We start from the raw sequence: 16,275 nt of genomic DNA on the forward strand, positions 1-16,275 counted from the left end.
TAAAGCGCTTACCCATTTTCAATGCATGGAAAATATCAGGTCGCCTTTTCTCCTCATCTGGGTAAACAAAGATTTTACAAGTTAACCACGGAAAGGTTTGAAACAACAAAAAAGTCACAAGGGTGTAATGACCCAGCCTAGCTTTAAAAATGATCTGCTTCTCAAAAGCAGTCTAATCAGAGACCTGAGATGACTCCAGCAGACCTTCTGGAAGGGCTATTGTCAGAGTGTCTGAAAATGCTTCAGACACAGATTGTGGGAGGTCATCTGGCCAAGAAAACATGAATGAGCGGCCCATTTCCCGATCCCACAACTCATAAAGCAGTCATTTTTAGCATTCCAAACTCTGGGATGGCCTTTCTCAGATAGAACGGAAAAGTACAGTCTTGGAAAAATCTGGATTCCTATGAAGATTTTAAAAAGAAACAATGATTCTTTTATTCTAAAAACTAAATGTACAACCATGAAGTAATTCCAGAGCAGAGGACCCCCTGAGACACTGAGCAGCTAATCCCAGAGGAGCTCATGGTCATGGCCACCAGAAGAGCCAATGCTAATATTTGCTTTCCTTCCCAAATAAGCAGCCATCTGAATGATTCTGAAAGTCACCCCTACCCCAGACTTGCAGATGCAGCTCCCAGCAGGCGACTGCCCAACTGATGTCTTTGAGCTGGGCCTTGCTGCGCCCACCCAGGGCCAGCCCCTCCCTCATCTGCTCTCTGTCATCTTCCTCAAAGCTGGAGCTAGCGGGTACCCTGCTCCTTCCTGTCAGAAAGCATCCATCCTCATGACCAGGCTCTTTGCTGGTGTGCAAATGTAAGACTTCCTTTGACTAACTCTGGGGGGATGGAGCAGCTGCAGGAGGAAACCTGTGACTCTGGGCCAAATCCCTGGTCCAGATCCATCCCCTCCGGCAGCTGGGAGGAAGGTGCAGCGTGGCACAAGGAGCACGGAGTCTGGAGTCAGAGTACCCAAATCTGAATGCATGTTTCCAGAGAGATCCGTCTCATCATTAATATGGGGACAACACACTAACATGGGGACCATGTGGTTGTTGCAGGGGTGGATAATATAGATGGGAAAATGCTTCAGAAATTCTTAGGCTCTATTCTAAAAAAAAAGCAATTTTTGTTATCTTTCCTAGTGACCAACACCCACCCCAGAAAAGGTACTAGTTAACTCCAGGGCTCTTATAAGGAAGTATACACAGGGCCATGGAACCAAGTGTCTAATTTTGCCTTTGAAATACTATTAAGAAATGATTCTGTGTTTTGGTTTCAAAAAATATGTCTCGTTCCTTTAAGTGTTTAAGAGTCTAGTTTGCTGTGGGCCAGGGCCTTCTCATGCCAAGACCCTTTGACAGAAAAGAGTGTGTCACCTGGCCCTAGTGTTGGTTGCTAAGCAATCTTCTGGTGCAAATGAATCACTGACAGTCTAGTCTCACCCCCAGGAAGCTGCGGCAGCTGCGCCTGATGCCCAGTGACCCTGGGCTGGTCCCTTCCTCACTCCAGGCTCCAGTTTTTGCATCAGTATCAGAGCAACTCCAGGGACCCTTCCATAGCCCAAGGAACAACCACAGTGGGGGTGGGGAGGGTGTCACTAGGACAGTTACAGCCTCAAAAGATATCCTGTCCTGCAGCTAATGCAAGGGAGAGAGCTGGGGATCTCCAAGGCCCCGGTGGGGGGTGGATTTCCTGGCATCTCACAAAAAAAGCTGGGGCCTAATGTTTTCATTTAATAACCTGTCATTAATAGTAACACAGCCTTTGCCCTTGCTGCTGTCCTACCCAGAGGCTCTTCCCTGAGAGGCCGCATGGAGCACTTCCTCAGCTCCTGCAAGTAGGCTGAACTCTCACCTCAAGGGGGCCACCCAATGGCCCTATTTCATACGGTGGCCTGTATCGCCCCAACTCCACTGCTCCCACACCCTCCACCTCGCCCGTTTGTTTTCTTCCCCACCATGGTACTTCCACCTACCGTACTATGTAACTTATTTTATTTAATATGCTTATTTCCTGTTTCTTGGCTGTCTCGCCTACAGAGGCCAATGTCCTCAAGGGCAGGGATTAGGTCTGATTTGTTTGCTGGTGCCTAGAACAGTGCCTGGTACATAGTAGGCACTCAAATACTTGCAGAGTAACGGAATGAATGAATGGTCAATAAAAATCCATTTTGGTAGCTTCCACTCACTGCTCTTTATGTGCCAGGCACTGGGGTATGTATTTTACAGGCATTATCTTACCACAGCTCATAGGACCTCACAAGGTAAGTGCATTTATTATGGCTGTTTTATGAAAGAGGACACTGGAGTCCTGGAGGGCCAATGAACACAACAAGGCCGCCCAGCCACAAAGTGGGAGAGCTGAGCCTCAAACCTTGGTCTGCTCGATGGGGAAGTCTGCTCATAACCATGACCTGGTCCCATCAAATAGAATGACTACAGTAACAGGGGTGAGGCAGCTGCCAGCATCTCTCACGCGCTCCCTCTGGGCTGGGATGACCTCACTTGATCCTCACAGCAGTCCCGTGAGGCAGGGGGTACTCCCGTCCCCCACTTATGGATGACGAAACAGAAGCTTAGAGACCGCGGGCAGCTGGTCCAAGGTCCCTTGGCCAGCACAGGCAAGGCTGGTTGGATCCTGGTAGAGGGTGACCTTGGGCACACCCACCACTGTGTCTGCCCCACCGCACCTTGAGGAGATGAGGGCATCGCCTTCCCAGGGTGCCAGGGCAGTCCCTAAGGAGGCACGTGGGGAGCTAAGACCCCAGAACGCCGGCTGGGGGAAATCTGAGGAAGGAGGAGAATAAGTAGTACAAGAGGCACAGCTCAGTGGCTACAGGCAGGATGCAAGTTCCAGACTGTCGACTTCTAGGGTGGAGGCCTTGAGCGAGTTGCCTGATCTCCCTCACCTGCAACATGGCTGAAGCCAACCTCCCCGGGGCAGGGGTGAGGTAAGAGTCTGCCTGTTGGCAGAGCAGGGACGTGAGAAGGCAGTCCCCTTCCCGATCTTGGCTACAGAGACAAACGGAACCAAAGCCTTTAAAGGAGGGCAGCAGCCTTGCGTCAAGGAAAATACCCTGTGTGAGGCTGGAGCCCTACCTTCCGACTGCAACTCTTCCCCAGGACCTAACACTGAACTGCTATTACATTCTAGCCCAAGGGCTCACACCCCCGAGGCCAGATTTTCTGCTCATGACCACCTGGTAGTTGTCATTAACCCCATTTTACACAAGAGGCAAAGGAAGGCTCAGAGAGTTACAAGCATGCCCAGCTCCCAGAGGCCCTACAAGTGCTGCAACTGGGCGGAGTCACATCCCCGCGCTCTTCCCATGGATTCCCTCACCTTCTGAGAGTCACTCAACTTCTAACTGGTATGTGACCTTTGACCAGCCTCTATTCCTCTCTGGACCTCACTTGTCCAATCTGCACAAAGTAAAAGAGGTCTCCTGGCTCCAGACAGGTTTTCCTAAACTTTACTTCTTTTTCCTTTCTGTTTGGCATTCTCTTCATTTTCGCCATCTCTCTGTTGTTACAGGGTTTTTCAACATGTTTATTTCAGAGTTATTTGACCCGATAGTGTATTTCTAATAAGCATTTCCCATATGTGCAGCATCTTTTGATTGATGGAACTTTTTTTTTATTGGCCATTTGAATTTTTTTTTTTTGATTGAAGTGTAGTTGATTTACAAAGTGATTGACAGGACTACTGCATATTCTTTGGATGGTTCAAACCTTTCAACACTTTCAAGTCTTTTTAGCCTGTCTGTCTGACGACCTTTTCTTCCAAGTTTTACCTTCCAGTCCTACGTGCTCACATGCTGCAGCCCAGCCTTACAGCCCAGGCTGTCTCAGGCCTGCCACTGAAATCAGAGCATCACAGACAGAGGGTATTGAGGCTGTGTGACTCTGCATTACACGATTCTACTGCACATGATGAACTAGAGGTTTTGAAACATATGTCCTGTAGCAGATTTGCTAAGGATTGTTTAGACATCTCTTTTAAGTGCCAGAAAGATGGCAAGTTTAGACATCTCTTTAAGTGCCAGAAAGATGGCAAAAAGAAAAAAGAAACAGGATACACTAATAGGTGTTGAAAAAACACAACAGAAAAGTAGGCTAAATTTTATGTGAATTAGTCTCTGGGGACTGGTCATTGGCAGCTGAGGTTAGGCACACTGTTCTAGAGCAGGGGTTGCCAAAACTACCCCTGTGCCTGTTTTTAGAATGATGGTTTTCCTGGTCACCAGCCCCGCCCACTACTTGACATATCACGTAGGCTGCTTTCATTCTAGCAGAATTGAGTGGTTACGACAGAGACTGTGTGGCCCACAAAGCCTAAAATACTATATTTATTATCTGGTCCTTTACAGAAGTTTGCTGACCCATTCTAGAAGGATCCCAGAACCTCCTGCACCAGAATCATCTGGTTAGGAAGGAGGGGCCTTGCTGTGCAGGTTTCCAGGCTGCTATGAGAGCTACCAAATCACTCTCTGGAGGGAGGGTGGGCCAGGAACCTGCACGTGGCAGGCACCCCTGCCTGATTCTCCCCCACGGCACATCTTAAGTCCCACTACCCCGCAGGCTGGACTGATTTCCACATGCCCTTCTGTTTGGGCACCCCTCGGCGTTTGCCGTTTAAACACAATCTGGGGTCCCCTGTGAGGCCACGGCGGGATGAGGGGGTAGTTTAGCGGTGGCGCAACCTGACCTGTCTTGGGTCTGACAGTGGTCAGCGGGTCCAGGTAGTCTGCAAGGTCCCTGTACTTGCGGTCAAGTGCGACCTCGAAGGCGGTCTTCTCCAGCACGCTGAGGTGGTCCGGGTTGGCCCCCTTCTCCACCAGCTGCTGGGCCGTGCCAAGCCTCCCGAGGAGTGCCGACAGCATCAGCGGGCTCCAGCCCACAGTGCGGGCCACGTGGTTGGGGTCTGCACCCCACTCCATCAGCAGACGTACCACAGCCTCATGTCCGTGCTGGATGGCGGCCATCAGGGCTGTGACGTCCAGGAGCTCGTCCCTGCTGTCCCCTGCCTGCTCGCCTGAGGGTTTGTGATGGTCCACGAAGGCACCGGCTTCCAGGAGCAGCTTCACCACGCCCAGGTGGCCACCCCGAGAGGCCACGGTGAGCACACTGGCCCCCAGCCGGTTCTGGGCATTGACATCAGCCCCGTGATCCAAAAGGAGGTGTGCCACGCTCACATGTCCAAATCTGCCAGGAAGATGGACAATTAGTGACACTAAACATGGGGCAGTGATGAGGAGACAGCTCATGTAATCATTTAATTATTAATTATTGAATCATTAACTATTAAAGTTGTAATAGCTGCTTATAATCAAAGGCCTTCTTCTGCTGCCAGGCACTGTGCTGGCCCTGCATACACACCATCACAAAGGCAAGCCACCGCCCTGTCTAGTTTCCAATCCAGCTCTGCCAACCAGTAGCTGCATTACCTGGAGAAAGAATTTTAGCTTCTTCGTGCCTTCATTTCCTCATCTCTAAAATGGGGATATGATTATATCTACTTCAAGGGCTGTGGAGGATTAAATGAGTTAATATATATAAATATAAAATATACATAAAGCACCTAGAACAGTGCTTGGCCAAAGGAAGCACCACAAAAATGTTAGCTATTATAATTGTAATCATTTAAACATTTTACATCACACAACAGGCCAAGGTCACCCAGCTGGTGAGAGGTGGCCACAGGGTCAGAACCCAGGTCTGTCTGAATCCTGCTGCCCTCCCGCTTTTCCCTACACCCCGCTGCTTCCCACATCGCAGAGAGTTCGTGTGATTCTGCTTCAGAGCTGGGCAAGCTCCCTCTCTGACTGTGTTCTCATTCCCCACAGGCAGGGTCCATGTCTGACTCACGTCTACCCTTCCCAGCCCCAAACACACATGCACAGAACGTCCTTCAAGATGAGACAGCGGACCCCATGCCAAGAAGTGTGGCGTAGCTGTGGTCAGCGGAGGCGGGCGGGGGCACCTCTCGCCAGAGGCCTGCTGCCACCTTCTGGCTGGCATGTCCCCTGCTGGCAGCTGAGAATCCGACCTGGGCCAGACCCTCTCCAGGGAAGCTTGAGCGACTGCCTGGCTGGGACGCTGGGGAGACAGACACGCACCCACCAACTCTGATACCAGGAAGAGGAAAACAGATGCCTTTTCCCAGCAAAATCTCTTCCTTCGTCTGCCACCAGAGGGCAGAAGAGTTCTGTTTTGCAGCGCTTGGGGTTGGCGCAATAGTTCTGGGCTCAGAGCTGGAAGGAGCCTTGGACTAAAAGGAAAGAACAAGAAGAGAGGGGCCGGCGGTGCCAGGTTTTACAAGACCGTAATGCCGGCATGAGGTCTGTATCTGCAAGGCAGCTTTTCCAGTGAATCTCTTGTGGCGTTCCCCTCCTTTACGGAAGCGGTTTTGTGCTTCATCTAAACCCAGGGCCTCCCTCCTCCCTGTGGAGGCAGAGCCAAGATTGAACTCTGTTTTGAACTTATAAATACCTTCTGGGATGTGAACCTGAACAGCACCGGGTCACTCAGCCTGCGGAGCTCGGAGGGAGAGCTTGGTGAACTGGCTTCCCCAGCTGCAGGGGAACTGGGCCTGTCTGGCCTCTTCTCCAAGAGTGTACAGAATCTGGCAGAAATGAGGAGAGCTGCAACCCCAGCCTGTCTCCCTGCCCATCCTCCATAATGACATTCCCCAAACCTAAATCTCATGGCCACTCCCCCACTTCCCACTGCCCGAAAAGGCCTGCCAACTTCGTCAACCTTACTTCCTCCCACCTCCCGCACTGTACTGCCATGCTCACCTGCACTCAGCAGTTATACTCCTCCCATGCCTCTGCCATCCTGCCTTTCTGACCAGAGTACCCTCCTGTCCTTGTCTACGGGTCTAAGCACACCCGTTATCCTGCTGCAGGACTCAGCTCAGATCTCACCTCCTCTGAGCAGCTTCCAGATCATCTCCCCACATCAGTTCAGGGGTCCCTCACTTGAACACCCACAATCCCCTGTCCTCACCCCTACTGATGTACCTGGGCCCTCCTTCTATAATTGTGTCTTCCTGTTAGACTGTGCACTCTCCAAGGACAAGACCCACAGCAGAGCTCAGTAAATTTTGTCAAATGAATGAGTGAGTGAATGAACAGTTGGCATAACCACGCAGAGGCTGGTCCCCAGACAGGCAACAGAAATGGCTGAAGAACTGGTGTATCCTCCGTTGGAGTAGATAACTTTAAAAGATTACACTATTTAGGGACTTCCCTGGTGGTCCAGTGGTAAAGAATCCGCCTTCCAAGGCAGGGGACGCAAGTTCGATCCCTGGTCAGGGAACTAAGGTCCCACATGCTGCGGGGCAACTAAGCTTGCGCCCCACAACTACTGAGCTCTTGCGCCTCAATGAGAGAGCTCATGTGCCGTAAACTACAGAGCCCATGAGCTCTGGACCCCGCACGCCACAACTAGTGAGAGAAAACTCGCACGCCACAACTAGAGAGAAGCCCACACGCTGCAAACAGAAACCCTGCATGCCACAACTAAGACCCAACACAGCCAAAAAAATTTAAAAAATAAAAAGATTTCTCTATTTAGTCATCAAGCATGAGATAAAATCTAGCATAATCCCTGACAGCAGATAACAGATAAAAATCCTGTTTTTATCTATTGGATCTTACTAAGCCCTGAGATAAACTGATAATGCCTATTTCACAGATGAGGAAACTGAAGATTACAATGGAAAGCAATAATCCAGAATCTCTCAATTTGGAAGTGATGGAGTCAAAACTTGAACCTAGACCCTAAAATCCCAAACCCACTTTTTCTGGTATAACAAACTCACAAAGGAGGAAAAGCGCTGAATTTGAGCAGAAATGCTGACACTTGGAATGCTTTCTGAACTCACGAGTAGCCCAAGAGGTCATTCAATTAGGCTGAAAATATAAAATGAAGGCTGAGATAATTTTGTGGATGCTAAGCTTCTAATAGGTAATTACTGAAGATAGGGAAGCTCAGGGCTTTCTGAGCAGCTGCTACGATTACCAATTAATTTCAGCAATTAACACCTGTATCGAAAGACCTGGCACACACTCCCACTCTCAAAGCCCTGGGCTGAGAGGCCAGCTCTGCCACGCTAGCAGGCGGAAAAGTGAAGGGCAGGAGAAGGAAAGTAAGGAAGCCAAGGGTGAAATTAGAGCCAAAGTAAACACCGTATAAGCTGTCCCTTTAGTGTTTAGCAAATTTGGCAAGTGGCTTCCTTGTGGCCAACACCAAGAGGAAAACGGTGAGTGACAGGATTCATGGCTGAGAGCAGAGGCTGGGAGCATAGCCTCTGGAGCACCTGCCTAGGTGTGAATCTGACTCTGTCTCTTACTAGCTGTGTGGCCTTGGGCAAGTAACCTAACTTCTCTGAGCCTCAATTCTTTATCTGTAAAATGGGGAAGGCAACTGTACCTACTTCCTCAGATTCTGTGTGGCCTGAATGAGTTAATTCATTTGAAATACTTAGCACAGTGCTTGACACAAACTAAGTGCTCAACAAAGGTTATTATTTTAAGAATAGGAAAAAAAAACATGAATGAAACCATCTCTGATGCTAAAACACTCACAAGAGACCGAAGTGCAGTCCAGGCACAGGGCCTCTGATGGTCCTGATCCAATGACGAGCTTTGGAACACAGAGAGCTGGGAAGATAAATAGATACTCACTTCATTGAAAGTGGTGGCTGCCAGGAGCACCATCTCTGAGGCCTATCTACTTTCAAGGTGAAATAGCACAAGAAAGGCTGTGTGTCAGCACACAGCCATGTGCTTGGCCGTCCTGACCCAAGGGTCAGACAAACTGTGTATCCTCTAGGAAGTCTCCCTACACATTATTCCTCAACACTGAGCTCTTGATGCAGGTTACGTAAGCGAATGCTTGAGCACAACCCAGCACAGACAGTCCAGATGGTCAGAATCACAAACTGAAGTACAATAAATTTTAAAGTACCCAGGCCCTGTCTAGGCTCAGCTAAAGGTTGAGTCAATTCTCATCATCTCATAGGACTATCCCATTCTACCATAGTAAATTAGAGAGTATGTCATAGCTAACGCTTCCAAAATAGCGCCTGTAAGATAAATGGAGGAAAAAAGAGGAACGTAATTAGTCCAGAGCCCTTCGATTTGCAAGTGACAAAGTCAGGACACTTGGACCACAAATTCCAGCTCTTTTTACAATACCAACTTGTAGAGAAGAAGGAAAATCCTCTAAAAATGTTAAATTATTAGTTAGCAGATTTCAGCTGAATTCTGCTGAGTCTCCTGTCCCATCAAGGTTAAATATCATTAGATGAAATTAATCAGATGACTTTGACCATCCTGCAGAACTTGGTTAACAGCAAAAAATTGGTGATCAGGGTCTCTGAGACACCCTGCAGCAAACCAGGTGCTGCAGACATAAATCTCACTCAGCAAGGCCCCCGGGGCTCACTAAGGGCTCCTCGGTTCCAGGTGGGAGTTCAGAGATTAGGTGCGTGTCAGTGGCTCCCAAACCTACCATGTGGGAGAATCGTCGCTGGGAAGCCTCTTGTCACACAGAGTCCCTGTCCCTCCCCTGGGTCTTCTGAATCACAATCCCAGAAAGGGAACTCAGGAATCTGATCTGGAAAAGTGTCCCAATGATTCTGATGTACAGCCAGGTTTGGTGTCACTGACAAAGGTGACCAGCTATAATGTGGGAGTGGTGGGCACTACTGCAGAGGCCTGCCCAGGGCTGAGAGACCAGAGAACAGGGGGGATATCATGGCAGGCTTCCCAGAAGAAGCTAAGCTGGGAGGAAGTGGGGGGCTTCACTCACTGAGGGGAGAAGGGGAAGAAGAGGTTTCCAGTACATGGTTATGGTGAGGACTCTGCGGCTGGACTCCCCAAATCTGCTGACTAGCTGAATGCTCATAAGCAGATTTTGTAATGTCAAATTCTCATTCATAAAGTGGAGAGGAAACTCTTGGCACACAGTAAATGCTCAATAAACGTTAACTTAGGGCTTCCCTGGTGGCGCAGTGGTTGAGAGTCCGCCTGCCGGTGCAGGGGACACGGGTTCGTGCCCCGGTCCGGGAATATCCCACATGCCGCGGAGCGGCTGGGCCCGTGAGCCATGGCCGCTGGGCCTGCACGTCCGGAGCCTGTGCTCTGCAACGGGAGAGGCCACAACAGTGAGAGGCCCACGTACCGCAACAACAACAACAAAAAAAACCGTTAACTTAAAAAAACAAAGAACATGCAGGGAGACACAAGAGAAGGCCTGGATGATATCATCTTGGCCTGAATTTAGGAAGCCAGGGGGAACGGAGAAGAGAGGATTTGGGAAGAGGTCCGAATGTGAGAGCCTCAAATGCCATGCTAAGGGCTCTGACTAGGGGAGCTATCACAGGAGAGGCACAACCAAACATACATTTCAGAAAGATCTGGAAGCTCTGCAGAGGATGGATTACAGAAGGCACACCTGGAAGAAGAGAGAGCAGTGGGAGGCCACTTATAAATGTGTGGCCTGGACTAACGCAGAGGGGAAGGAGAGATGCTAAGGCCCAGATGGGTACTTGGTTGAGGACCTACCTGGAGTTTTAAAGCCTGGAAGAGTGGATGGGGCCATCATTAAGAGAGACAGGGAACCTCAGAAGTAAGGTCCGTAGCCTAAAAGGTTTTATGGGCACCCCAGACGTCTCCGGGCAACAAATCAAGTGTCTTAAGACAAAGAGTCCCAACACACTGATAGGTGCATAAAACACTGCATTACCCATGTGAATGGGCAGCCCAAGTGTTACAACTGCAATGCGTTACCTACGTGTGTTTACAGACTGAAATAAATACCCAAGGGCTAAGGAATGGTTAAGCAAACCACAGTAGTGCCCATGGATGGAATATCACACAGCAGTTAAAAACGATATATTTAACAACGAAAATAATGCAGAATAAAAATTTTCCAGAAATACAAATTAAACTAGAACCATGTAACACTTGGAAATGAACTCAGAAATAAAATATAATCGGGTCACAGTGAGAAGATTACGGGTAAGAATGTTGTGATTTCAACACCTTTTAGAAAAACAAATGGCTCATACATATGGAAAGATGGTTCATTTCACTCAGTTTGCAAGTCACAGCCACACTGAGGTATTTTTCACTCATCAGACACAAAAATTCAAAAGTTTGATAATATACCTGTTGGAGAGGCTGCAGGCAAAAAAGGCACTCACAGACACTGCTGCCAGGAGGGTAAACTGGTTTATACTACTGTGGTCAACAGACTAATGGGCTCCCTAAAGATGTCCAAATCCTAATCCCCAGAACCTGTAAGTATGTTAGGTTTCGTGGCAAAGGGGAAATTAAGGTTGCAGATAGAATTAAGGTTGCTAATCAGCTGACCTTGAGATAGGGGAGATTATCCAGGTGGGCTCAGTGGAATCACAAGGGTCCTTTAAATATGGAAGAGAGAGGCAAAGGAGGCAGAAGATGTGATGATGAAGCAGGGGTTGGAGTGATGTGATTGCTGCTGGCTTTGTAGTAAGTTGTTACAGCAGCCATAGGAAACTAATAAACCTGTATGGAGAGCAATTTGGCAATATCCATCAAAATTACAAATGACTTCTGTTCCCTCCTTGGGGAATTTCTCCAAGAAATTGGGTGGGACCTAAGTAGTTGGCTGACAGGAGTGAGAGACTTCACTGTATACCAGAGTTTCTTTATACCAGAGTTTCAAGTCTGGTTCATCCTACTTCCTGAGTACATCTCAAACTCATTGCTTTGCTCTCACACCGCCATCTCTGCTCTGGTCCAGGACACCATCACCTCTTCCTGGATTGCTGCAATCCCCTCCTAACCAGCCTTTCTGATTCTAGCTCACCCCTCCAATCCATCCTCACAGTGCAGTGAAAGCGATCTTTGCAAACGTAAATCTCATTCTGTCAGTTGCTCTGCCTAGAAACTTCCATTACTTCCCAGTGTCCTTAGGATAGCTCACCTTTCGCAGCCTCGCCACGGTGCATCTCCCACTACTCCCAGGCTCTCCCAGCCACAACATCGTTCTAGCAGTCCTACCAATGCCTGTTTCACTTTGGCTTCCAAACCTTTGCACAGGCCTCCTATCACCCCATTCCCACCTTCCACTTCTTCCATCCAGGTCAATTCTTAGGTATCCTTAGGTCTCGACTTGAATACATACATCATCCTTACCAGAAACCTTCCCCCGCTTCCTGAAACTGAGTCTGCTCTCCAAAAGCTCCCCCAATTTTCCCCGTGAAAGCTGTTCCTTTACCTGGCCTACCCAATGGCATGTGAGCTGCTCCAGTGGGAACTTTATCTGGGTACCGCAGCATCCCGAACGCCAAGCTAGGGTTGGTAGGTAGGTTCTTAGAAAAACCCTTGTTGCAAGAAGTAATAAATGGACATCACTAAGGTTCTAAGTCTCTAAGATTCTATTTGCGGTCTCCAGATTGTGTTTTGAAAGGCCAATGTTTCTAAGATTCGGATTTTACTTTATTAAAAACAGCGTCCACTTCTCGTCGTATCCCAAGCTACTCAAAGTTTACCATTCCAATTCTCTCGAACCAGTCCTTCACTCTTTACCTCCCGGGGCATCTGCGGGGGGGCGCCGGGCAGGTCCGGCCGCCTGAGCCCGCCCGCGCCCCGGGGGCCGCTGGACACCACCCCGGACCCCCCGGCGCCCCGGCCCCCTCACCTGGCCGCTTGCATGAGCGCGCTCCAGCCGTAGTGGTTGCGGCTGTTGACCGAGGCGCCGCGTCGCAGCAGGAAGCGCACCAGCTGCTCATGGCCCCCGGCCGCGGCGAACTGCAGCGCCGTGTTGCCCGCCTCGTCCGAGCAATCTACGGGCACCGGCGCTCCTGCCGCCGACCCGGCCCCGGGCCCGGACGCCTCGGGCCCCGCCGGCTCCGCGCCCGCCTCGGGCTCCGCGCCGCGCTCCGCCGGTTCCGCAGTCCCCGGCTCCAGCAGCCGCCGCGCCGTCTCCGTGTCGCCCTGATCGCAGGCGCGCAGCAGCAGCTGGAAGGCCGGGGGCAGCCCGCCCTCCCCCATCGCGGCCAGCGGCCCGCGTCCGTCTGCGCCGCTGGCCCAGTCCGCCGGCTCCGCCCCCGGATACCGCGCGCCGGCACCCGCTTCCGCCCCCGCGCGCGCCTACTGTGTGCCGGCCGCGTGCGGAGGGCCGGGCCGCGCGCCTACTGTGTGCCGGGCGCGCGCCCAGGGCGAGGGCACGCCTCAATCGCCGGCGTCGGGGGCGGGGGCTGGACAGCGGGTTCCGGGAAGTTTCGAGCTGCGTCCGCCGCCGAGCTCCAGAGTTTGCCTTTGCGTTTTCGGTGCCCGCTTGCGGCCCTCCCCGCTTCTGGATACTTCCCGCCGCATGCGGAGGTCCGAGCGGCCGCCCCAGCCCTCCTCACACTGCGAGCTCCCAACCACTGGGCCAGGGTCTGAGTTCACGGGCTCACGGGCCTGGCCTGTGGCACGCGCCGCTGACCCCCCAGCACCCGGCACTAACCTGGCGCCTCCTAAATGGTCGTTGACTGAATTAAGGAAAAGATACGTCCACTCTGTCCTCGCAGAATGTCCTGCCGGGCCATCAGTGCCATACTTGTCTGGGACGGGCGTTAGGCCTACAAGCACCTCCTGTACCTTCATCTCTCTTCGTCAGTGGTTCTTGAAGCAGCACCATCTGGGACATTTTACAAATGCACATTTTCTCATCCCACGCAGACCTACTGAATAGGAAACCGAGTATGGAGCCCAGTCACCGGTATGTTAGCAAGCCCTCCAGGTGATTCTGAGGCACGTTAAAGTTTGAGACGCACTGTTTGATCCTTAACAGCAGTGCTGTCAGCCGCGGGGAAGGGCCGAGATGATCACCCCCGATTTACAGAGGAGGCACCTGAGGCTTAAAGAGGATGTGTCTTGCTAAAGCCCACACGACTGTCGTGTGGGAGAGCTGTGACTAGGGCCCAGGTCTTCTGACATCTAGTCCAATTCTCTTTCTACTCTCAACAAGTATTTATTGAGTGCCTACTATGTGCCAGGCACTGTTTTAGGCCCCGGAGAAGCTGCAAAATAAAATCCCTGCTGTCCTGGACCTGACAGTGGAAAGAGGCTGTAAATACACAAACAAGTAAGTAACTTGTACGTCAGATGGTGATGAGTGTTATTAAAACAATAAATAGGGCCTCCCTGGTGGCGCAGTGGTTGGGAGTCCGCCTGCCGATGCAGGGGATGCGGGTTCGTGCCCCGATCTGGGAGGATCCCATGTGCCGCGGAGCGGCTGGGCCCGTGAGCCATGGCCGTTGGGCCTGCGCATCCGGAGCCTGTGCTCCGCAACGGGAGAGGCCACGACAGTGAGAGGCCCGCATACCGCAAAAAAAAAAAAAAAAAAAAAAAAAAACAATAAATAGAACATAAAAGAATCCAAGTAAATGGGTTAGAGGATGGGATGTTATTTTATAATAAGTTGGGTAGAAAAGATATCACTGAGAATGTGACATTTGCAAAGAGACCTGAAGGAATTGAGCAGTCAAGTTATGCTAACATTTGGAGAGAGTGCAATCCAGGCGGAGGGAAAGAGAAAGATTCTAACGAGAGCAGCCCTGCCAGCCAATTGTTTTACACTACGTTCTCATCGCGATAACAGACTTTTAACATTCTGATCTGGGGTAATTGGTTTCCACGGACTGTGAGCTATGGTCCCAAAGCCTAGCAAAAAGCTAGACATATGGTAGGTGCTAGGTCATTTAACTTGACTGTTAAATGACTAAGTCTAGTATATAGAATTATAATACAGAACAAAACTTGATGAGGGCATGAGGAAGGAATAAGGGTCATGGCTTTGGCAGATCAAAGATGGTAATGCCCTTAGGATATGGGCCGGCAGGGCTGGAAGATAAGGTCTTCTAGGCGAAGTGTAAAATGAGGAAAAGTCTCGAAAGTACACAGGGTTCAGGCTGCAGAATGTTTCAGTGCCAGAGATTTATTCTGTGAGTAATGGAGAGTCAAAGAAAGTGTTTGAGTGTGTGAGATTCAGGGATAGAGCTAATCATTTTGGCCATGTGGGAGGTGGTACAGGCATATCTCAGAGATATTGCGAGTTCGGTTCCAGACCACTGCAATAAAGTGAGTTATGCAACTTTTTGGTTTCCCAGTGCATGTAAAAGTTATGTTTACGGGCTTCCCTGGTGGCGCAGTGGTTGAGAGTCTGCCTGCCGATGCAGGGGACACGGGTTCGTGCCCCGGTCCGGGAAGATCCCACATGCCGTGGAGCGGCTGGGCCCGTGAGCCATGGCCGCTGAGCCTGCACGTCCGGAGCCTGCGCTCCACAGCGGGAGAGGCCACAACAGTGAGAGGCCCGTGTACCACAAAACAACAACAACAACAAAAAACAATAAATAGAACATAACAGAATCCAAGTAAATGGGTTAGAGGATGGGATGTTATTTTATAATAGGTTGGGTGGAAAAGATATCACTGAGAATGTGACATTTGCAAAGAGACCTGAAGGAATTGCGCAGTCAAGTTATGCTAACATTTGGAGAGAGTGCATCATCTAAGCCCTCAGCGAGTTGTAATCTTTTTGCAATAGTAACGTCAAAAATCACTGATCATGGATCACCATAACAGATATAATAATAATGAAAAAGTTTGAAATATTGCAAGAATTACCAAAATGTGACAGTGACACAAAGTGGGTAAATGCTGTTGGAAAAATGGTGCTGGTAGACATGCTCCATGCAGGGTTGCCGCAAACCTTCAGTCTACAAGATGCCACATCTGGGAAGCACGATAAAGGAAAGCACAATAAAACAAGGTGTGGGGAACTCCCTGGTGGTCCAGTGGTTAGGACTCCACGAGCTTCCACTGCAGGGGGCACAGGTTCAACCCCTGGTCAGAGAACTAAGATCCCGCAAGTTGGGCAACCAAAATAATTAATTAATTAATTAATTAAACAAACACTGTCACTCATTTCCACATTTGGCTCTGTTCATCACAACAGAGTTGAGGATGACTTTCTTTTGAATGTCTAATGAAGACTAGGTTCCTTGAAAATCCTGAGCAATTGCTTCCTTGTCTTATTGTATTTATTCAGGTGTCTTTTCTTATATTTTACTAACTAGTTGTTTCACTGTAAAAGTAATATACATGGTGAAAAAAAAATTCCAACAATATAAACGGGCATAAAGCAAAAGCCCCTTTCCCTCCTCCTCCACTTTCCCAGTCCTACTTCCCATAGGTAACCAATATTCACATTTATTTTATCTTTCCAAA

At 49.9% G+C, this 16,275-nt stretch overlaps 1 protein-coding gene across 2 annotated transcripts in view; it reads right to left on the reverse strand.

Annotated features, from left to right (window-relative positions):
- ANKS6 (ankyrin repeat and sterile alpha motif domain containing 6) overlaps positions 1-13,101 on the reverse strand; it is a 55,167-nt gene extending 42,066 nt beyond the window's left edge. For both annotated transcript variants that reach the window (XM_060101300.1, XM_060101299.1), the window contains exons 1-3: positions 12,701-13,101; positions 4,710-5,206; positions 13-57 (exon numbers count right to left, since the gene is read on the reverse strand). In XM_060101300.1, the coding sequence (XP_059957283.1) occupies positions 13-57; positions 4,710-5,206; positions 12,701-13,053 (895 nt within the window). In that variant the 5' untranslated portion in view covers positions 13,054-13,101. The remainder of the gene's footprint in view (positions 1-12; positions 58-4,709; positions 5,207-12,700) is intronic.
- Between the last annotated feature and the right edge of the window lie 3,174 nt (positions 13,102-16,275).

This window comes from Mesoplodon densirostris, chromosome 6 (genome assembly GCF_025265405.1).
Source record: "Mesoplodon densirostris isolate mMesDen1 chromosome 6, mMesDen1 primary haplotype, whole genome shotgun sequence".
NCBI classification, from domain to species: Eukaryota; Metazoa; Chordata; class Mammalia; order Artiodactyla; family Ziphiidae; genus Mesoplodon; species Mesoplodon densirostris.